At 34.2% G+C, this 23,462-nt stretch overlaps 1 protein-coding gene across 3 annotated transcripts in view; it reads right to left on the bottom strand.

The window, feature by feature from the left end:
* Positions 1–23,462, bottom strand: part of ATF2 (activating transcription factor 2) — a 93,040-nt gene that overhangs the window by 31,290 nt on the left and 38,288 nt on the right. For 2 of the 3 annotated variants that reach the window (XR_004053100.1, XM_010376203.2), the window contains exons 4-10: positions 23,300–23,369; positions 14,229–14,325; positions 11,049–11,167; positions 10,790–10,918; positions 7,540–7,718; positions 6,837–6,951; positions 4,256–4,342 (exon numbers count right to left, since the gene is read on the bottom strand). Coding sequence is in view for 2 of the 3 variants with exons in the window: in XM_010376203.2 (XP_010374505.1) it covers positions 4,256–4,342; positions 6,837–6,951; positions 7,540–7,718; positions 10,790–10,918; positions 11,049–11,167; positions 14,229–14,325; positions 23,300–23,369 (796 nt within the window). In the remaining variant the exon portion in view is untranslated. The remainder of the gene's footprint in view (positions 1–4,255; positions 4,343–6,836; positions 6,952–7,539; positions 7,719–10,789; positions 10,919–11,048; positions 11,168–14,228; positions 14,326–23,299; positions 23,370–23,462) is intronic. The other variant, XM_010376204.2, reaches the window with a different exon arrangement.

The raw sequence follows: 23,462 nt of genomic DNA, 5'->3' as shown, positions 1-23,462 counted from the left end.
AATGATGTTGTTAATATAAAGAATATTGAAGTGTGAAATAATTTCTATGCAACAAAAAAAAAACTCAAGTAACCAGAATTCCCTTATCCAGTACACTCACATTTTAAGTTACCAGTTCATGTTACTATACCAGCATAACAATATCTACTGTTTCACAAATGAGCTGAAATAAATAGCTATGATTTATTAGAAAATGGAAATAAAGGAAAATCAAATATACCAAAGATGGTAAGTTCCCAAACCACAATGTAATTAAAATATAAACCAATATGAAAAAGATAAATAGAAAAGCCTTGAAATACTTGGAAATTATACAGTGCACTTCTAAATAACTCACAGGTCAAAGAAGAAATCACAGGGGAAATTGAAGAAGTAATGACAATAAAAGTATAGCATATCAAAATTTGTACACAGAGGAAATTTTATAGCTTTAAATGTCTATATTAGAAAAAAAGATTTAAATTGATAATCTAAGCTTCTACTTTAAGAAACCCAAAAAAGATAAGCAAATTAAGTTTAATTAAGCAGGAGAAAACAAATATTAAAGACAAAAGTAATAGTCAATGGGAGTATAAACATGCCATTAAGAAAAATAAAGGCAAGCTACAGACTAACCGAAAACAGACAGTAGAAATATATGTATCTCTCGCTCTAACAAAAAAACCTTATGTCCAGTATAAATAAAAAATTCCAGGCGAGTAGAGAGGCTCACGCCTGTAATCCCAGCACTTTGGGAAGCTGAGGCAGGTGGATCACCTTAGGTCAGGAGTTTGAGACCAGCTTGGCCAACATGGTGAAACCCATCTCTAAAAATACAAAAATTCGCTGGGTATGGTGGTGGGTGGACTGTAACACCAGGTACTAGGAGGCTGAGGCGGGAGAATCACTTACATATGGGACAGGGAGGCTACAGTGAGCCAAGATCTACTGCACTCCAGCCTGAGTGACAGAGAGAGACTCTGTCCAAACAAAAAAAAAAGGAATTCCAGCCAGGTGCAGTGGCTCACGCCTGTAATCCCAACACTTTGGGAAGCTGGGGTAGGCAGATTACTTAAGGTCAGGAGTTCGAGATCAGCCTGGCCAACATGGTGAAACATCATCTCTACTAAAAATACAAAAATTAGCTGCGTGTGGTGGCGGGAGCCTGTGATTCCAGCTACTCGGGAGGCTGAGGCAGGAAAATTATGTGAACCCTGGAGGCACTGCACTCCAGCCTGGGAGACAGAGTGAGACTCTGTCTCAAAAATAAATAAATAAATAAATAAAAATAACAATGCAATAATAAAAGCAATTGGCCGGGCACGGTGGCTCTCGTGCCTGTAATCCCAGTACTTTGGGAGGCCGAGGAGGGTGGATTGCCTGAGCTCAGGAGTTCAAGACCAGCCTGGGCAACACAGCAATCTTTACAAAAAAATACAAGTAGTCCCAGCTACTTGAGGGGCTAAGGCAGGAGGATGGCTTGAGGCCGAGAGATCCAGGCTGCAGTATGCCAAGATCATGCCACAACACTCCAGCCTGAGTAACAGAGCCAAACTCCGTCTCAATCAATCAATCAATAAAAGAAAAGCAACACAATTTTTTAAACGGACAAAAGACCCATAACTAATGTCTGGCCAAAAAGGAAACGGAAATTAAAACTATGAGACACTGCTAAACAGCTCTAGAATGTCTATGATTAAAAAGACAGGGAAAACTAAATGTTGGCAAGAATGTGGGAACAACTGGAATTCCCATACACTGCTGGTAGGAATGTAAACCTTTGGGTAAAAGTTTAGCAATTTCTTATAAAGTTAAATGTATACCTACCCTCTGACTCAGCAATTCTACTTTTAGCTGTTTAATCAATACAATGAAAATATATGGCCACGAAAAGAGTTATATAAGAATGTGTATAGTAGCTTTACTCACAATAGCTAAACACTAGAAACCAATAAAGTGTCCATGAACAGGACAATGGACAAAGAAATTGTGGTATATTCACACAATGGAATACCACTGAGCAATAAAAGAAGCAAACTATGATCACTCAACAACATGGATAAATCTGAGACATGCTGAGCTGGACATAAGAGTATAAAGTGACTACTTATATGAAATTCTATAATTAATCTATGGTTACAAACATCAGAATAGACGGAGTGGACTGATGGGAAAGAGAAACTTTTATTCTTCTTAATTTAAATTCCTGATGACCTAAAAGAAACAGTTATTCAGGTTAAGTATAAAGTTCAAGAGTTTCTAAAAATATGGCCTACTCTTGTAGGCAAAGGTATTTCTTAAAATTGGATTTGCTCGTTTTGAATTAATTTATAGAAAAAAGTCCAATTAATATGTAAAAATATTTTTAGATACAGTACAATAACAAGATCTCCTTTTAACATCTATATCTGCTTTACTCAGTTCCCACTGCAGGGTAAATTAAATTGAATTTTTCATCAATACAGTATACTAAAATGGGAAGTGCAAAAAATGCCCCTGGTGAAGCTCTTCTGCTATCAAGTGAAGAAGATTCATCTTAGGATTTCCAAAGCTCTGACCTGAACATACTACGATGTGAAAAATTTCCTCCTTGGGTTTTTAGGGTCTTCTCTGACAATCAATAACCATCTAATTTTTATACTCTTGAATGAACCAACTGTTGTTCATTCAGATAATATGTAAGTTTTATTGCTAAAACAGGGTATCCTGTGCAAATTTCTGACTGATTATCTGCACTAATGGAGAATAGCAGTAAAAATTTTTCAGGCCGGGTGCGGTGGGTGGCTCACGCCTGTAATCCCAACACTTTGGGAGGCTGAGGCGGCGGGATCATGAGGTCAGGATTTAGAGACCAGTCTGACCAACATGGTGAAACCCCGTCTCTACTAAAAATACAAAAATCAGCCAGGCATGATGGTGCACACCTGTAATCCCAGCTACTCAAGAGGCTGAGGCAGCAGAAATGCTTGAACCTGGGAGGTGGAGGTTGCAGTGAGCTGAGATTGCACCACTGTACTCCAGACTGGGCGACAGAGTGACTCTATCTCAAAAAAGAAACAAAAAACAAAAAACAAAAAAACAAAAATAACTTCAGCTTTGCAATATGTTTTAGCATGTAAAAATTTGTATTTAGTATAGGGCCTAGCAAATAACTGAAGCAAACAGAAGGTGTCTAATAACTACTAATCTACTGATTACCTAAGGATACATTAATTGCTGTTATTAGCCCTATTATGATATAGAACATTAACATTTACCCAATTGATGTTATTAATTAACTGACATTATTGTATTATAACACAGCAAGGAGAATTATGCTGATTTATTTTATTTTATTTTTGAGACAGAATTTCACTCTGTCACCTAGGCTGGAGTGCAATAGTGCGATCCTGGCCCACTGCAACTTTAGCTTCCGGTGTTCAAGCAAATTCTTGTGCCTCAGTCATCCGAGTAGCTGAGATTACAGGGTGTGTGCCACACGCTCGGCTAATTTTTGTATTTTTAGTAGAGACAGGGTTTCACCATGTTGGCCAGGCTGGTCTTGAACTCCTTACCTCAGATGATCTGCCCACCTCAGCCTCCCAAAGTGCTTGGGATTACAGGTGTGAGCCACTGCACCCAGGCCTGATTTTAAAAAATAGAAGCGTTAAATCTTCTACTAAGAAAATTAGAAAGTTTATAGGATTTAGGGTTAAGAAGTACCCCAGAAACCAAAGCTTAATCCTTTTATTTTACAGATGAGGAAATGCAATGTCAGGAAAGTTAAAGTTGCTTAATTAAAGGTAGTGAATAGTGGAATTAGGATTAAAATTAAAATACACATCTAAACATTAATTTAATAGCATCTAAACAGCACAACAGAAGAAAATGGTTTTCTTTATATGTATCATGTTTGCTCACTTGTACACTATTTCAGAATTCTTTTTAATACTGTTAAAACCACTCATCATTATTAGCAGCACTGCCTTCAGATGATCACATCTAGTTTCAGATGTAATACTCCTATTTTCCACTAGGAGGAGAAAAAGCCACAGGCAAAAGCTAGACAAACCACAAGTGACGAGAAACAGAGCTTCTAATCTACCCACTTATTTTTTAAAGTATCACTACTCACTATGCTAAAGGAAGATTTCTTTTTTCAAATTTTGTGGTTCGTCTATAGTATAAAACAGTCCGTAACTTAATAAAAATGTGATCTAAATTGTACATCTGAAGCAGGCTTTAGTGAAAACATGAATTCAAAACAGCTTCAAGCAATGTATAAAATCTGGCTTACCATTTTTGCTTCCGACTGTACTGGTTGGGGAGAGGAAGGACCCGGGATTCCTGGAACACTAGGCACCATGGTGACTGGTCGAACAAGCTGAGCATAAGATAAGGAAAAATAATTGCAATATATTCAAAATGAGATTTGTACTTTACTGCTGTTACAATAATTTGAGACTTTAAGAATCAGAACATTGTAAATTTATCACTAGTTGATTTTATCTCTATACCAAATCCTTATTTGGTCTTATATCCTGACTTATCCTTCAAAAGTTGTCAATTTCTGAGACATGCGCTTTCCTAATCTTCAGTTTTTACAATTTCTTTCTTAATGGTCCCCGTTAGAAATTCATAATATTCAAAGTGATTAATGCAAAAATTCTCAAAGATATGTCAAATTTCCATTTTGAATCTGAAAGGAAGAATGTCAAAACTTGTGACACTTAGGCATAAAAAATAATTTCAACAAAGAACTTAGATTTTCTAAAAAATGAATTTTCTTATACATACCACGTAATAACAAATAACACACTGTAATAATTTCTCAAATAATATGTAGCAGGTTTTACCATTTTGGTTTCCTTTTTTTTTTTTTTTTTAAACCTAACACTGAGTGAACACAGTTACTGTATAAATAAAGCTTATCTTTTCTTTCATTTCAGGTTGCTTTCATCACTAAGTACACGTAACAGGATAATCAGAATCTCAAATACAAGGCAAGAATGTTTCCCTCCTCAAAAAATATCCTCAGTAAAGAGGAAGCAGATACCTTATATCTGAGTCCTCACAAAGTCTCTCAAATAATGCATTCTGAACAACAAAGTTCTTTTTTAAAGGCACATTATCTTGAAATTACCTCAATCAATGCAATTTTGGATAGTTCAAAAGATCACCTGTAAGAATTAGTTAATTAAAAAAGATATAATGTAGTCCCAGCTACTCGGGAGGCTGAGGCAGGAGAATGGCGTGAACCCGGGAGGCGGAGTTTGCAGTGAGCCGAGATCGGGCCACTGCACTCCAGCCTGGGCGACAGAGTGAGACTCCGCCTCAAAAAAAAAAAAAAAAAAAGATATAAATATCAAACATTAATCCTAGTAATATTCTTAGGGGTAATCTCACCAAGAGTGTTGGAATGTTTACTATAAGCTTTTAAAAATAATTTTTGCCGGGCGCAGTGGCTCAAGCCTGTAATCCCAGCACTTTGGGAGGCCGAGACGGGTGGATCACGAGGTCAGGAGCTCGAGACCATCCTGGTGAACACGGTGAAACCCTGTCTCTACTAAAAATACAAAAAACTAGCCGGGCGAGGTGGCGGGCGCCTGTAGTCCCAGCTACTCGGGAGGCTGAGGCAGGAGAAGGGCGTAAAACCTGGGAGGCAGAGCTTGCAGTGAGCTGAGATCCGGGCCACTGCACCCCAGCCTGGGCGACAGAGCGAGACTCCGTCTCAAAAAAAAAAAAAAAAAAAAAAAAAAAAAATTCTTTTTATTGTTTTTCAGACAGGGTCTTACTTTGTTGCCGTGCCTGGAATGCAGCAGTGCAATCTCGGCTAACTACAGTCTCAACCTCCAGGCTCAAGTGATCCTCCCACCTCAGCCTTCTACAGTTGCTTCCACCACAACTGGCTAATTTGTGTTTATTTTTTGTAGAGATGGGGTTTCGCCATGGGATTTTCATTTTTAGATGAAAATGAAAATAATGTGTTCTGGAAACTGTGCTAGATGTCTCAAAATGAAGTTCTCAGGATGAAAACTTGAATGTCAAAGACATAAATGAAGAGTTTGAATAAAACTGTTTTATGAAATATAATTAAGAAAAAAGTAATTTTCTAACACACATTCCAAACAATGTGTTTTGAAATGTTCATTAAACTATTACTTTTTTTTTTTTTTTGCCTTAGGGTCTTGCCCTGTCATCCAGGCAGGATCCATAGCTCACTGCAGTCTCAAACGCCTGGGGTCACGCAATCCTCCTACCTCGGCGGCCCAATATGCTAGGATTACAACAGGCATGAGTCGCTATGCCTGGCCAAACTATTACATATTATAAGTAGACAGTTAACTATTTTGTCTATGTCTTTCAAAATTTATATATTTAACACACCCCACAAAAACTTTTTTGGGGGATCTTTTCACAGGGAAAGTGAAAGATTATTTTGCTAGAACATTTAGATTTTAACATGATTGGGCTATCAAAGATTCTGCAAACCCTACTTGACCACAAAAATTCAGAGTGTGTCTTTATAAACAATTTCCATACTAATAGAAATACCACAGTTATCTGACAAGTATTCTAGAATAAATATCTTTCTAAAATTTGAAATCTGTGTTAATATTTGAATGCTACAAGCCCAGTCAAATGGAAATGGGTTGAAGAAGATCTCAGTATAAAAAAAAAATAAGATTTTGGGTGGAAGAAAATATAGCTATACTTTGAATGGTATATGCTATTACAATGATAACAAATAAATACTATCAACTGCCAATCAATATTATGTTAAATTCAATTTCATAAGCCAGTCAAGCAGTCAACTTTATTTTCTGACTACAAAGATCAGTTTTGCAATAGAGATTTAAATAGTCTAACTTTCTTACTGGGACTGCAGCTGGAACATGCACATTAGAACTTGTAATTGATGCAGGAATAGCAACAGGCATGGTTTGTCCATTAGGAAGATGTAACAGAAGAGGAAATGGGCCTGGTACAGGGCTAAGAGAAACAAAAGAAGAGAAATTTAAAAAAAGAGATTCATACCAACTGTCTCTTAAAAATACAACAGTATTTTTACTCCTATAATCATATCATTTAAAAATACAATTTCTAACCACAGCAAAGCAAATGGCAAAATTTATTTTTAATTGCATCTTAAATGCATAACCTGTGCAGCAGTATTAAAAAGAAGAGAAAAGTTAAAGAAAAGTTAAGGATTTACTTGGGACAATCTCTAATTTGTAAAATGAGAAAAATTCTCATCAGATAGTTCTTGGGAGCTACCAGTAAGAACTGAAAGAAATGGAATCTGGTGATGGAGTAATTTTATATTTTGAGTGAAATAGCATGAAAACAAGACTATCTTAAATTCACGTTCTATATTTATTTTTAGTTGTATTTATCTTCCACTCTATTAGTTAACACTTATATTAAAGAAGACTACGCAAGTACTTTTTCCAAAATTCGAAGCATGCACACACATACAAAACTAAGATCTTGGTTTGAATAATCAAATGTCTTAGGAAAAATCATAACAAAACAAACTTAGTTCATGTACATGTTCAATGATTGGCCTGAATCACTTACACAATTGGCCTGTTAGAGGATGGTGCCTGGGTGATTACGGTACTTGAGGTTGGTGAAGGTACTGCCTGCTGAATAATTACACTTGAGTCAGAACTTGTAAGCAGCACATTGGGAACCTGTAATGATGCTGGACGAACAATAGCTGACGTGGGCTGTGCAGTTTGTGCCAATGGTACTTCCTATTTAACAATGAGATCAAGAAAGGGTAGCATTTAAAAATACAAATCAATTCACATACCTTAGTGAACAGAATGTAACACACTTCTAAAAGCATCTACAGAATAACAACTGCTCAAAGCAAATTAATATTTAAATTAATTAAAAACATTTTAGAAGAGCTGTAAAGATTCAAATGCAATGTTCAATTAATATTTTACTTTTAAAAAGACGGTTTTTTTTTTTTTTTTCAGTACAACTTGTTTTCCTGTCAATCCAGAAATAAGTTAGACTAGGCAACTTGGCTATGATACCAAGAGAATTTTAATAAAAAATAAAAATATAATCCATTCTCAGAGAATCACAGAACTTAAAATCCAGAAGGGATTGTTTAGTTTCCCCTCCCTCATTATACTGTATAAAGAGGAAACAAGTCCAGTGAGGCTGTGTTATGGCTGATACAAATTAAGTAACAGAAATAAGAATTTTTAGAGCAATACAAATAATTATTAATTTCAGTTAGTTACCTCATCTATATCAATAATTTCTCAATATCAAAAGGCCATGTAATACTGATATCTTGAATATAAAATAAATAATTACTGGAGTGAACTCTTTCAAGTTAGGAAAACAGAATTTGTCAGCCAAGACCTTGAAGATGGCATTTCCTCTGGCTTTACAGATTAGAGAACAAAAAGTTTTAAAAGATTTTATCCAGAATTCCTTAAATAAGCCAGTGTATACATTGGGTCTACTGTGTTTTATGAATTGGCCTGTATGGTGCCACTTATCACCAAAATCTTATTAAGCTACATAGGAAGGATAAACTAGTACTATTATAACTTCATTTATTCAATAAGTTGAGAACTGAAGCTCTCAAAGACTAGTGGGAAGACACAATAAAAAGTACAACAAACAACAAAATTTCAGATTGTAGTAAATCTTAAGTGTTACAGAATAATACGTGCAACCTAACAAAGGGTGAAAGATTAGCTGAGGGTAAGGAAGAGTCAGTTAATTTAGATAGCATAGTAAGAATAGGTGAGCTTCTATGCAAAAACAGCATTTGAATTGATGATGAAAAGGTAAGGAGGAGAGCATTTCATTATAGGGACAAGGAAGCAATACCACATGTCATGTCCTGAGGTAGGAAAAAGCTTCAAATATTTGATGAACACAAGAGAGAGGTATGAGGTGAGGATAGATGCACAGACAGGCCCAGATAAAAGAGGACTTACGCCAAGGAGTGTGAAGTATTTTAAATACAATGGTAGACCACTGAAAGATTTTAAGCAGGTGACATGTTTAATGTATTAAAAGTCATCTTATAGAAAATGGATTGGAGGTAGAAGCAGGAAGATCAGTTAGAAGGTAACTGTTAATAATCCAAATGAAAGATGATGATGGTTTGGGCTTAAGTGGTGTCACTGAACACAGACATAGAGGATGAGATTCAGGTCTGATAAAATACGCTGTTAGTTTCAGTGTAAAAGAAAAGAATAAATAAAGGATGACCTCTAAATTCTCAGCTAGAACAACTAAACGGGTGGAGAAAATTTACTGAGATGGGGAAAACTGGGGGAAGAATCAAAGACTCTGATTTTGACCTATTAAGTTTAAGATTTCTATTAGACATAGAAAAGGTGATGTCAAGATGGAGTTGGATATAAATATGGCAATCTGGTGAGACATCTATGCCCATAAAAATTTGGGAGTCATCAGTATGTAGATGTTTATTAAAGTTATGTGGCTGGATGAGATCACCTAGGAAGAAAATCAAGAAAGAAGAAGAGCTCCAGATTTTTTTTTTTTTAAATCAATTTCATATGGTATACCTTGCTCAAGGAGGGCCTAATGATTGGGGAATGCAGAAAGAAGGAATACTCCTAAAAGATGCTGGAGCAGCCATGAACAACGAAAAACTGTTAAGTGTGAAAAGAATGAAATGCTCTTTAGGAAAAAAGATTTATATCAGAGATTTAAAAAGCATTTCTAATAACTGCGATAATGTGAAAACAACCTTTATGTCCAAAAAGAACAGGATAACATAATACATATCATATAATAAAACAAAGTACAACCATTTTGGGGAAATCTCTAATGACATGGGAAAATATTCATCAATACTGAGCGTCTAAAGCACAATATAAAATAAAGCTAGGATCTTTGTATCCATCTATCCTTCTATTTATTCACTTATATATTTGTACCTATAAATGCATATATTTAGGAAAAACGTTTCAAGATAGTAATCTTATTCAATTATGTGCTAATAGGTGATTTTGGTTTTCTTTTCATTTTTCTCTATTCCTAGAGAAGAAGAATGAGAATGTACTTTTAAAATCAGAAAAAGAAATTGCAAAAAAAAAAAAAAAAAAAAAAGCATTTATTCTTAGCCAAAAAGTTATTTTTTCTGTATTTCCTTATTTCTAGCTCCTCCGCCACGACAGAAGTCCATTAGTAAGTATGGTTTTAGAATAACAATCTAAAAAAGAATATTGCCTCTTCGCTGTGTCCTGCACGGTACTACTCCCAAATAAATATGTGCTTATTCTATGTGCTTGTGAACAAAAGAGTGATCAAGAAGTTCCCATAATAATGTTACTCAAAACACAACTGTAGCCCAGGTGGTCCCAGATTATCTTGGTATTCAAGCTAGTATCATCATCCTCCTAATTGCACTTCCAAAGATCCACTGCTGAGATTGAGTAACTAGTCCCTTAATCCTGTAAAAGTCTAAAAGACCATTGTTCAAATAATTTTTTGAATAGATTCTTAATTAAGCTGTTACTGTATAAAAGTAGCTAAATATAAAATAGCAAAACCCAGAAAAATTAAGTTAAATTTATACATTCATGTATCTTTTAAAAATAAGTTTTATCTAACATGACTGTTCTCCCCTATAATTTTTCTGTGTACAATAAAACTGCAGTCTTCTTACCCTGAAATATCTGAGTATTGACAGGCTTTCACATATAAAACTATTGCAAGCTGACACAGAATTTAATACATTAACATTTTATGGAGATTAAATAGTAAACTTTATTTGGGTACTGTTCTTCCCCCTTAGTTTGTATTTCTAAAAATTTCTAACCTTCTCATCACTGGTAGTAGACTCTGGGTGAGGTAAAGGACTATCCTGGTGAGTTGTTTCTACAACAGAAGGTTCCTCAATTTTGCTTCTTATGATAGGTGTTGCAAGAGGGGATAAATCTAGAGGCATCTGTAATTCAAGTAAGAAGGAACAGGTTACAAGTTCAAAAACAGTATGTCTAAATTGAAAAAGCAGGAAGTATAAACTATGATTACTTTTCTGTCAGAAGTACTCTTTAAATTTCATCGTTACAACATACTTTTTTAATGTCGTCTTCTGAAGCTTTCTTGAATTCATTCTCAAATGGACTTGCCAACTCATTAAACAAACCCACTTCTTCACAGTTTTTCAAGAATCTGGTTGGTGTTGGGGTCTGATCTGAAATAAATGTCAAGAAGTAAAATCATGCATATTTAAATATGTTACGACTCTAAAATATAGCTACTAAGTTAACAAATTAGCAGGACTGGTTCAGTCAGTTGTTAATTCTCTCTTTGGAAAGACCTCTTCCTTTAAAGCAAACAAAATTTGGTTAAATTTTTGCTGTTCTTCATATTTCCTCCAATTTTAAGAACTATGAAAGTAGGAAAGAAGTCCTTTTTGCTCCTTAGTCCACTGCTTCTCTTTGAGTAGAATGGCATAAACATCCTCTACTCAAGAGATAAACTATTATCTAACACAGTATAAAGAATTTTACAAAATTTACATTATTAAAAACTACAATTATTTAAATAAACGAAATTTGGGGAAAACTAGGATAAGAGCATATGTATCTGATTTAACTTGGTTCTTCCACTAGTTGTTCATAGTCTATATGAAAGCAAACTAAGATAAAAGAGAATCTTTAGTAGGCAGATAAAAATATTGTAAGAAAGGAAAAAAAAGTTAAAACAGCCCTAAAACAACAAACCCTCTTTTTGCCACTATCTACTGAAACTAATTTTCTAATTAAATGCATTTTACAAGCTAGGTACAAGGGGTATGTGTGAGTCACATGCCTCCAGAATGTTCTAGCTTAATTCCTAGGGAGTAAAGAAAGAGTTCACTCTATTTTCTTACAACATGAAACATTTCAACTTTACTCGAATATGTACTCCTACTATGTACATTAACATATGTACTCACTGTTCATGTATAGGCTACAAAAAATGCCAGATAAGATTTACACTGAATGAAAAGAAACTTATAAATTCTGCCTATTTAGTGTTATTATTTTCAAGGGTGTCTATTCATATTGATTAGAGTTGGTAGCACATTCAAATTCTATTCACATTTAATATATTTTAGAGCACCAATTTTACAGGCTATAGCAGGGATCTAGCCTAAGTGAAATAAAAGTACTCTTCTGAGGAAGACTCTTAGTTTAAGAGAAAATACTCATAATTTCTTTTGTAAGATTAAAATTCACATATTTGTTAACCATTATATCCCCACAGAGGGCATTACTTACTATTTTATCTTTGCCCCCCACATGTATACCTAGAGTACTAGTATTTTTACTATGTACAAATATATTTAACACTAAAATGACCCACTTGTAATACATAACTAGACAAAATGCAGGCCTGTCTCAGGCACTGTTAGTAATATCAGAATTACTAGAAGGACTCTATTATATCATAATTTTACTAGTTTCTAGCCTATCCTTTAATTCCCACCTCCCAAAAGATCTCAAAAATCACACTATAGTAAGTAAAGTACATGTATTAGCTTAAGTCCATCATGACTAAATTAGTAGGTCAAATCTAAATTTGACTCCTGTTCATACCCAAAGGGTCTGTCTATCTAAGTTCATTAGAAGCCTCTGAAATTACATTAAAGGGAGGGAAAAAATCTTAAAAAAATAAAATACATAAGCATAAGTCACTTTTATCAATGATCACTGGAACTATCAGACTTGAGAAGTCAACATAGGCACAATCATTGAACATGCACATTGCATATGGCTACCGATCACCAAAACTATACCACACATATCATGCATTTTATTTACATGGTAATGTTAACGTATTCATCTCAACATATGTTAGTGAAAACAAAAAAGGTCAAGTACTGTGTTTGAATGTGCTCTACTTTTCTACTCCATTAAATGTGCTCAGACAGGAAAGTAATTTCTAGAAACCAATTTCAAAACATATTTGAGCTAAAAAGTTACACAGAGAGAGAGATTGTGCTAAGGCAGAAAGTTTCAGAGAAACAAAGAGCTTCATGCCTAGGACAGTGAAGTTTCCAGGTTTGTTACTATTTTGCTTGTTTGGTTCGTTTGGTTCTAGATCTTAGTATTTAATGTAAAATACTCCAAAAAAAAAAAAAAAAAAAAAAAAAGAGCATATCTCACTCTCCTCTGGTTTTTACTTATGGAACTTAGGGTATGTTGGAAGTTCCCCTACATTTTTCCTACATATATTGTTTTTGATAAATTAACTTCCTGTTACCTTTAATGTCTTCATTACAAAAATTTCAATACTGAAAGTAGAGGGAAAACCACCAAATATTTGTTTTATTATCTATCCAAAACATTGCATAGAACAATTTGGGCTCTATAATGATTAATAATTTAAAAGTATTATAGTATTTGGGTATAATTCCAGACTTACATGATATATAACAAGCTTTACAAGAGAAAAGAAAAATCTAGAGTTAATTCGAATATTTATATGTAAATCTGTGATAACATAAAAGATCTGAAATTTATAGTTTTCTTTTATCACAATACTTATAAAATATACCAAAAAATTAGCAAAATTATACATGACATGTATGCATATATACATAGATGTGTGTGTGTATGTATTTAAATACTAAAAAAGAGCAGCTAATACAGCATGGAATGACAATCAACCAATGTATGAACTGGGTTTCTCTTTTCACATACAGTGAAAAATAATCATCTGCTTAGGTGATACTGTACGTTTCATAGTATCAACACACAAAAACTGCATTGACTGAATTTACAGCCTCTTTACTGAGAATATTTTACTAATACAAATGTTTAGTCTGAAAAGAAATATAAACAACTCTAATGAACAAGTCTGCTCACTGTTCTTTCTCCAACAGGAGAAGCTTGGTCATTTTCTATCTTCACACAGCCTTGTAAGTCAGTTGTACAAGATAGCTAAAAGAAATGCTGACTAAATACCATGTTAGTTCAATTATTAGTTAAATGTAAAATTTGTAGATGGTATGAATGTTCTCAGAATTCTAATGAACTTTCACAAAATCGACATTGGAATCTAAATTTGAAAACCACACGAAAAAGTGAAATGAATGGTCAGAAGGAAACATGAAAATGTAATGGGTAAAATACATGTTGCCAACACTTACTATAATGAAGTCATTGGAATATCACCAGACTATATTATTTACAGAGAATACACAAAAATTGTGCACATTCCAGGTGAAATATGTATATAAGCTATTAATAAAAGCATATACTAACCAGCCACAATGACACTGTCATTACGTGCTGGACCAAATTTCAGTGTCATCTCATGTTTATGTTTATGGACAGCCAAATGATCCTCGTTGGTAAAACGCTGTGGCAAAAAGTTTTAAAATATAGTTAAGATTTTCAATTTGATCAAATAAGTAAAATGATTAGGAAATTCATTTCCACAACATGTAAAACCACCATTAACAGTGAAATAGCAGTTTTTAAACTATAAAAGAATCCGTTGTTAGTAGATAAGCATACTAGATTGCAAACAATCACAGAGAAACCCATTACACAAGAATAAGCAATACTGACACACTGCTAGGTCACATAACTCATTTGAGAGCATTTAAAAATAAAATCGGAGGCAAAGAAATTTTACATAAATTTCATTTGGATACTAAAAATAGACCACCATTGATCTGTCCTATCATAGTAGAAACTATACTCCATGGTACAATGACTTTTCAAGCAAGTACTGTAGTATTAATATTTACCTAGACTTAAGGTTACTTACCACTTTTTAAAAGAGAATTTTCTTATAAAAGTATTACGTCTGGACAAAATTAAGAAATAAATCTGATTTTCATGTTACCACATAAAAAAGAATGCCTTTGTTTTAATCCAGCAAAGAAATAGCAACCGGTACAATAACAAAGCAGCTCATTCTAAAATAAGAATTTTTAAAGTAGCCAAAATAATTTTTTCATGAGAGTTCTTACATAAAAATGGAGCAAAAGTATTTTTAAAACATTTTATTTTTAAAGTTATCCATCATATTTTTTCCTACCTCTAACTTGGATAAGTTTTGCATACCAAAGGTAACATTTATGATTACAATACAATAAATACATTGTTTATCTCTGATGTCTGAACATCAACCTTTTTGAAGATGCTCATTAAGCAACATTTATAACTGAAAATAGGGAGTTTTTTGTTGTTTCAAAGCAGTAATTTTAAAATGCTAAGTTAACAGATCTCAATTCATTCTTTATAACCTTACAAGTGAGGATGTTAAAATATATATACTTGAACTTGGTTTGCCCAAACCATCAAAATGAATTCCATTTCTTGTGGTCTCCTTCCTCTACCCAATTCACTACATCCTTTCATGCAACTAATAATAGTAGCTTTAGGGTTACCTTAAACACAATGTAAAATAATGAAACATTTTTAACATTTTAACATCTTTGGTCCAGCCCACTATCCCTCTGCCTGTAGAGGTGAAAACCATCTCATATGTGCCCCAGTTATGTGTTGCACAATGCCTTGGTTATAGCACCTATCATATTTTCATATGTCTGTCCTTTTAAGTAGGCTGAGCTCCTACTGTGGTCCCCCAAACTGAACATACAGTAAGTACTCAATAAATGCTAACTGAAAGAATGAATTCATTACAATAAAAAGGTGAATCTTAAAGATCAGTCTGAGGGGGTTAAAAAAGACCCTAAACCACTGTTCATTAAGGTGAATTCAACTTCAGTTTAATCTGGCTACATTTTATCGCTTAGTCTTTGGATTACTTCACACACCAACAGAAAACTATTATTTTATAACCTCTCTTCAGAACCTGCTTGTATTACCACTGAAGGAGAGTGTTCAGATGCAACAACACTTCCATTACTTGACTTACTCATTCACTCTTCAGACATTTACTGGGCACCAACTATAGGCACTAGGACCACAATCGAACTTTTCCCCACCCAGGTACTATCTTCCTATTACTTAATCATTATAAGAATCTCTCCCAATTTTGGAGAAATAAGAAACAGTGGTACTTTTGACAGACTGCTGAATAACACAGTTCTCAGAGAATGAACATATCTGCAGAGTGTATTGACATTAATATTTTACACTTTTTCTTTGTATTGCTGTTTTATATGTATGTGTCTTACATCCTACATTAAAAGCATCTGAAAGTAAGATTTACTTTATATTCCAAAGAACCTCATAATGTGGCTTTTCCACTAAAGGCAATCATTAAACATTTGTGAATGAATGCATTTTGGTGCAGGTCCCAGATTTTAAAACTGCAAAGTCAACAAATTAATAGATAAGAAGTTGGAATGTTGTTGCCAAGGAATTTTATTCTACCAATTTTCTTTGCTTGGATTAGTTTGACCACAAATATTCAAATCAAAGAACTACATGTAGAATAAATAACATTGTGTTCGTACAAAACATATGAAATGGCACGAAGTCCAATCCTAAGTGAAAGGAAGTGGCCAGAAGGAACCTAACAAATATTTAGGATCATATGAATATTAAAAGGGAGAATGCAACCAATATGTATTTATAAACTCTCATATAAGATCCACAGATCAAATTTGTCTAAATGCAATTTACAAAGGGATTACTGATCCTATAACAGTAATAATTATATACAGTGACAGCAACACCGCAAAGGTATCTGTCAAAATACAAAAACACTGCAAAGGACAAAATACACTGGCACTTGATACGGATGAATTTGACCTTGGTTATCTGAGAAAATTTATTATTTTTAACAAGAAACTTAAAAAGACAGTGTGAAAAAGCAATCTTGTGAAAAGGCACTCACCAGAAGTTTAATATGAAAGAAATGCATTCTTTATTTATAAAGTAGCTACAAGCTAAGATAAAATTTTTTTTTTACAGAATCTATATGAATTGCCTTCCCAGTCAAATTAAAGTTTATTCTAAAAATAAGCTTTGTAAAAATATATATATTACTAACAACACCAACATACTGAATTCATAAATTGTATTCCCCCAGGCATTTCAAAGCACAACCCCCATGCAAAACGCTGTAGATATACACAAAAACACAAGTATTTTGTTAAACAAGACTAAGACCTTGAGTATATAGCTCAATAAACAATGTAAAAAGTGAAAAAAATTTTTTATTTCTTTGATAGGTCCCTAGCAGATAGCAATCTCTCTTAAAAGGTTAAAAAGAAAGGGTAACCTGTCAGATGGGAAGAAGGTAAATCAGTTGCTTCTACAATAATTTAAGTTTTGATATCTGGGAAATCTGTTACTAAGGCTTGACCACTCTCACCAGAATTAACTTCCTAAAAAATCAGTCATTCTATAGTTAATACATACACTCATATCCATGATATATTATTATTCCTTTTAAACATATTAGATAGACACAAATAAGTTTTCAAGCCATTGGGCCAATAGCTCGTTTCACTACTTTTTTCACTAGTTTAAGGACTATTCAACAACAGCAGGAAGTTACACTGATATATTCACTGTCTCTCTCATGCACACACACACACACACACTCACCCATACATCTCCATTGACGCTTTAGACTAAATATAAAATGAATCTTTATCTCCTTTATAAAACAGCTTATAATGTGTAAACATTCTACCAAATAAACACTTTTCAATGACAGGGACACCAAAAGCAAAGATACTACCAATTATATGGAAGACTAACAAAGACAAATGAATCTTTCACTAAATTATCTCACTGTCTCTTTTACTAAATTCCATGGAGCATCACTTTAAAATAAGTGAAATTAACAGGCATGTGGAATACCTAAGAGTAACTTAGGCATACAAGAAGATTTAATAGCAAGAGTCTACAGTTGAAAACTCTTTGTAATCATTTCTAGAGGTCTCTCTCTGATGTTGTATTATCACCAAAATAGATTTTAATGTGTAAAAATCTATTTGAAACCTTAAATTTAACTAGGACCATTGTGTTAAAGCTGAAACTCAAATTCAGAATAATGTCATTGCTTACTGGTGACAAAAAATAACAAGAAACTTAAAAAGACAGTGTGAAAAGGCAATCTTGTGAAAGGTAGTCACTATCAAAATGATGCTTCTAAAACCAATTCTTATTAAGTAGTTTCTAGGAAATACTATTTCAATCTAAAGAGAGACCACACCATTTCTGTTCTCAGCAAGATTTAATGAATGGATGAGTAGGCAGGTTATATTTTGATCAGTAATACTTACAAAGAGATTATTTTAAGTATCTTAGGGTACAAACACAGCCCCCCCAAAATAATACTCAGGATCAAATGGCTAATGTTTAAAAGAATCACTATTAGCAAGAATTCAATTATTAGTGAGAATAAAAAATTGATTTAGCTTTTAAAAAACAATTTGGCAAAATATATGAAGAAACTTAGAAATGTGTGTATACATTTAAATCCAGTAACACTAGTTCCAAAATGTATTTTAAGAAACTAAGGCTGGGCGCGGTGGCTCAAGCCTGTAATCCCAGCACTTTGGGAGGCCGAGGCGGGCGATCACGAGGTCAGGAGATCGAGACCATCCTGGCTAACACGGTGAAACCCCGTCTCTACTAAAAAAAAATACAAAAAACTAGCCGGGCGAGGTGGTGGGCGGCTGTAGTCCCAGCTACTCGGGAGGCTGAGGCAGGAGAATGGCGTGAACCAGGGAGGCGGAGCTTGCAGTGAGCTGAGATCTGGCCACTGCACTCCAGCCTGGGCGACAGAGCCAGACTCCGTCTCAAAAAAAAAAAAAGAAACTAAGTGGAGACATATACAAAGGGTTATGTAGAAGGATATTCATCACAATGTTGCTTGTAATACCAAAATGAAAAGTTCATAATAGTGGAATCAGTAAATCATGGGACCTGCTCTAGCAACAGTGACTTAAAGCCATGCTTTCAATTAACAGACAAAATGCTCATGGTATGTGTAATGTCATCCAAATACTAACAGAATACAAAACTGCAGTATGGTCCCAATTTTGTTTTAAAAATATAACTAGATCCCATCCTCTCCTAGCTACTTAAGGACCCCACTCCTGCAATGGTCCCATTTTCTGCATTGCCAAATATGCTGTGATATTCCCACCCTAAAATGCAAAACAAAGAAGATCCACCATCTTCAGTCCTACATTGAAGCTATATATCTCACTTTCCCTTTAGCTACACCTCCAAGAAAGAGCTGTCCTATAATGTCTACATTTCTGGTTCTTCCCATTCTTTCTTCAACCTACTCCAATTACACTGTTGTTACTGCCCCTTCACTGAAAGCTACTCTTATCATAGTCTCTAAATTCAATAGTAAATACTGAATTCTCATCTTATCCTACTTAAGATATGACTACATTGTTTCTCTTACTTTGAAATATTTTTTCTAACTTTCAGGATTCCATTTTCCTCACTGGTTGCTGCTTCTTAATCTTCTGTGCTACATTCTCCTCCTTTTCCTGATTAAACACTGGAGGTGCCCTAAAGCTTAGCTCTCACCCTTCTATCTATACTATTTTGATATAGAAGTAAAACTAAGCAAATACGGGAATTATGGATAAGATAAAATGAATTACAAACCTTGACACTGGAAAAAATAGTAATCATCAGACATTAGGAGATGGGAAAGTGGAGGTAGTATGAAATGTTAACTCCTTTAATAATAGGAAACCTAAAAAAAAATTACCTAACTTCTTACTATTTTTCACATAGTTAATGTTAGAGAGGTCTTTTAACAACAATTTCTTATGATACACATACACACACAAATTCTAATGTTCAGCAGTTTTTCTTCTGTTTAAGTTAACTGTAATGCTTTTATTTAAAATGGCATGTGTATTAGTAAGAAGTCAATCACAAAAACCATTCTAACTATTTTAAGCAGAAGAGAATCAGGAAAGGCCTTTTTTGGGTCTCCAAGAATGATACCTAGAACATGTCAAAACTAGTCTTTGTCCAAAGGCTGGCCCTAGAAACACACTGCATTAGCTGTAATTCAGGGATTACAGAATCAAGCTGTCTGTTCACTCCAAGCCAGCAAAATGGATGATTTGAGTAATACCATCTCTCACTCCATTTAATTTGGTACCAAATCCAAAAAGTAAAGTGGGTCAGGCGCAGTGGCTCACGCCTGTAATTCCAGCATATTGGGAGGCCAAGGTGGGCAGGTGGCTTGAACCCAGGAGTTTGAGAACAGCCTGGACAACACTGGGAGATCCTGTATCAAAAAAAAAAAAAAAAAAAAAAAAACCAAGCAAAAAATTAGTCAGGTGTGGTGGTGAGCACCTGTGGTCCTGGCTACTCTGGAGGCTGAGGTGGGAGGATCACCTGAGCCCGAGAGGTTGAGGCTTCAGTGTGTTATGATCATGCTACTGCACTCCAGCCCAGGTAACAGAGTGAGACCCTGTCTCGAGTGGGAAAAAAAAAATAATTAAAGTAAATCTCATTTACCAGAAAGAGTAAATTTCGTTGGTGAAACCTAAAATCATATGCAGAATTCTAGGTGCAAAGAGAATTGTAGTTTTTAGCTCTCTTAACTTTACAGAAAAAAATATATATCAAATATATCTCCAAAATAAATGTCAAATTAGTCTATTTCTCTCTGTGTCCACTGTTACCACCTAATCCAAACCACCATCATCTCTCACCTGGACTGCTGTCAGCCTCTTGTCTCCCTATGACCACTCAGCAGTGGCTTTTCACTGCTCAGTGAATAAAACCCAAACACCTTATCATAGGATATGTCTTTTTTTCTATCTCCTCTGACCTCATCTCTTGATCTTCTCTCTGTTCATCATTATATGCTCCAGCCACAGTAGTTGTGTTTTTGTTCTTAAACACACCATACACATTCCCTCCCTAGGGCCTTTACATTTGCTGCTCCTTTAGTCTAGAAACATACAAAGTGTGTGCTCCTGCATTTTCTTCGGGTCTTTGTTCAAATGTCACCTTAGCAGAGGCACATTCCCTGGTTAACCAATCTAAAATAGCATTAACCCTGATTAACTCCTATGTATACCTGGCTATACATCATTAAATATCATGTAAATCAAAATTACAGTGAGATACCACAACACCCTCACCAGAATGACTAAAACTTAAGAGACTAACCAAAACAATCTTGAAAAAGGAAGACTAAATTAGAGAATTTACCTTAACTGACTGGAACACTAACCGTAAAGCTAGAGTAATCAAAATGGTGTGGTACTGGCATAAAAGTTGACAGAATGATGAATGGAACAGAATATAAATCCCAGAAACAGACCCATACTTACACAATCATTTGATTTTCATTAAAGGAGTCAGTTTAATGAGGAAAGAAAAATCTTTTCAGGAAATTATGCTGGGATATCTAAACTCATATTTTTAAAAAGTTAGCTTCAAGTGGCTGGGCACGGTGGCTCACGCCTGTAATCCTAGCACTTTGGGAGGCCGAGGCAGGGGCATCACCTGAGATCAGGAGTTTAAGACCAGCCTGACCAACATGAAGAAACTCCATCTCTACTAAAAATACAAAATTAGCCAGGCGTGGTGGCACATGCCTGTAAACCAAGCTACTTGGGAGGCTGAGGCAGAAGAATTGCTTGAACCCAGGAGGTGGAGGTTGTGGTGAGCTGAGATCGTGCCATTGCACTCTAGCCTGGGTAACAAGAGCGAAATTCCATCTCAAAAAAAAAAAAAAAAAAAAAATTAGCTTCAACCCCTATCTCACACCATACACAAAAATTAATTCAAGATTAAAGAGAAATCTAAATGAAACAGAAAGCTTTTAGAGGAAAACAAAGGAGAATACCTTCATAACCTAAAGGCAAGCAAAAATTTATCAGACAAGTCACAGAAAGCAACAACCGTAAGAGGAAAAATATTAACACATTAGGATTCATTAAAATTAGAAACATCTGTTCATCAAAATATATTATTATGAAAATTAAGATGCAAACCACAGAAAAAGCAATCTCTGACACAGGACTTACCAGTCTTATATATCCAGAATATATATAAAGACTTACCAGTCTTTATATATCCAGGATATATAAAGAACTCCCACAACTCAATAATAAAAAGACAACCCAATTTTTTAAAATGAGTAAAAGATTTACAAAGATACTTCACAAAATGAAAGGGATACAAATGGTCAACAAACACATGAAAAAAGCAGCCTGGCAATTTCCTAAAAAGTCAAACATATACCTATCAGATAATCCCATCATTATACTCCCATGTATTCTTCCAAGAGAAATGAAAGCATGTGTCCATAAAAAGACTTGTACACAAGTATTCACATCAACTTTATTAATAACTGAAAAAACCAGTATCTATCAGTAGATGAACAGATAAATTTTGAGATAATGAAATATTATATCTCAATGAAAAGGAATTAACTACTGGTAACATAACATAGAGAAATATTAAATTATGTGGAGTGAAAAAATGTACTGTATGATTCCATTTATATAAAATTCTGGAAAATGCAAACAAATCTACAGTACCAGAAGGTAGACCAGTAATTGATAAAGGTAGGTGGGATAAGAGGAATTATAAATAGGCATGAGGAAACTTTTGGGGTGATGTATATGTTCACTATCCTGATTGTGCTGATGGTTTTATGAGTATGTATGTGTTAAAATTTATCAAATGGTACATTTTTAAGTATATACAGTTTATTGTAGGTCATTATATTTCAATTTAAAATATCAACTAAGAAAACAAATGAGAAGAAATAATGCTTACTTACAATTTATGGTCTGTATATTTAAGTACTTTGCAACTTCGCTACACATTACATTTATTCTTTAATTCTTCCTTAGCGTCTATAGTTATTTTAAGGTAAGTATAATAGGAATAGATTAATAATTTAGTGGCTTGTTAAAAAAATATTACTTTCTGAAACTGCTGCCATATGCCCAATATTAAAGATGTTAGGCTTAACAACATTAATGCATTAGTGATACTCTAAGAAGTAAATACCAGTTAATTTCATAAAAGTTTAGTAAGTAAAATAATTCTCATATAATATAGATCTGATTTCTAATTAGGCAGTTTATCAATAATTTTCAACCAATAACAGTCAAATTATACTTTCATATCTTGGACTTTTGGGTAGGGTTTCCACCTTTCCATTACAAGATATAATGTCCCCCCCCCCCCTCCATATTAGATTATACTTTCTAAAACTCAGTTGCACTATTGAAGAAAAAGAAGAATTTCTTCCCAAAAGTTTTCCGGGTTTTTTTCATCCTAACTCCAAAATTTTACAGAATACTGCAAGAAAATGCTTTTAGTGATAACGTATCATCCATGTTTTAGTAAGTGGAAATATACAAAATAATTTAGAGTAATTTATATATTACCTGGCCACATCCAGGCGCAGTGCATAGAAAGGGTTTGTCATCACTCATATTCCACAGGTCCTTGTATTGCCTATAATCAATCAGAAAACACTTTAGAGTACATATTTTAAAATAAAGAATAATTTAAAATACAAATCTCAAGATTTTTCATTAAGCGTATTTT

Source organism: Rhinopithecus roxellana, chromosome 14 (assembly GCF_007565055.1).
Source record: "Rhinopithecus roxellana isolate Shanxi Qingling chromosome 14, ASM756505v1, whole genome shotgun sequence".
Taxonomy (NCBI): Eukaryota; Metazoa; Chordata; class Mammalia; order Primates; family Cercopithecidae; genus Rhinopithecus; species Rhinopithecus roxellana.
This window is presented reverse-complemented; position numbering and strand designations above follow the sequence as displayed.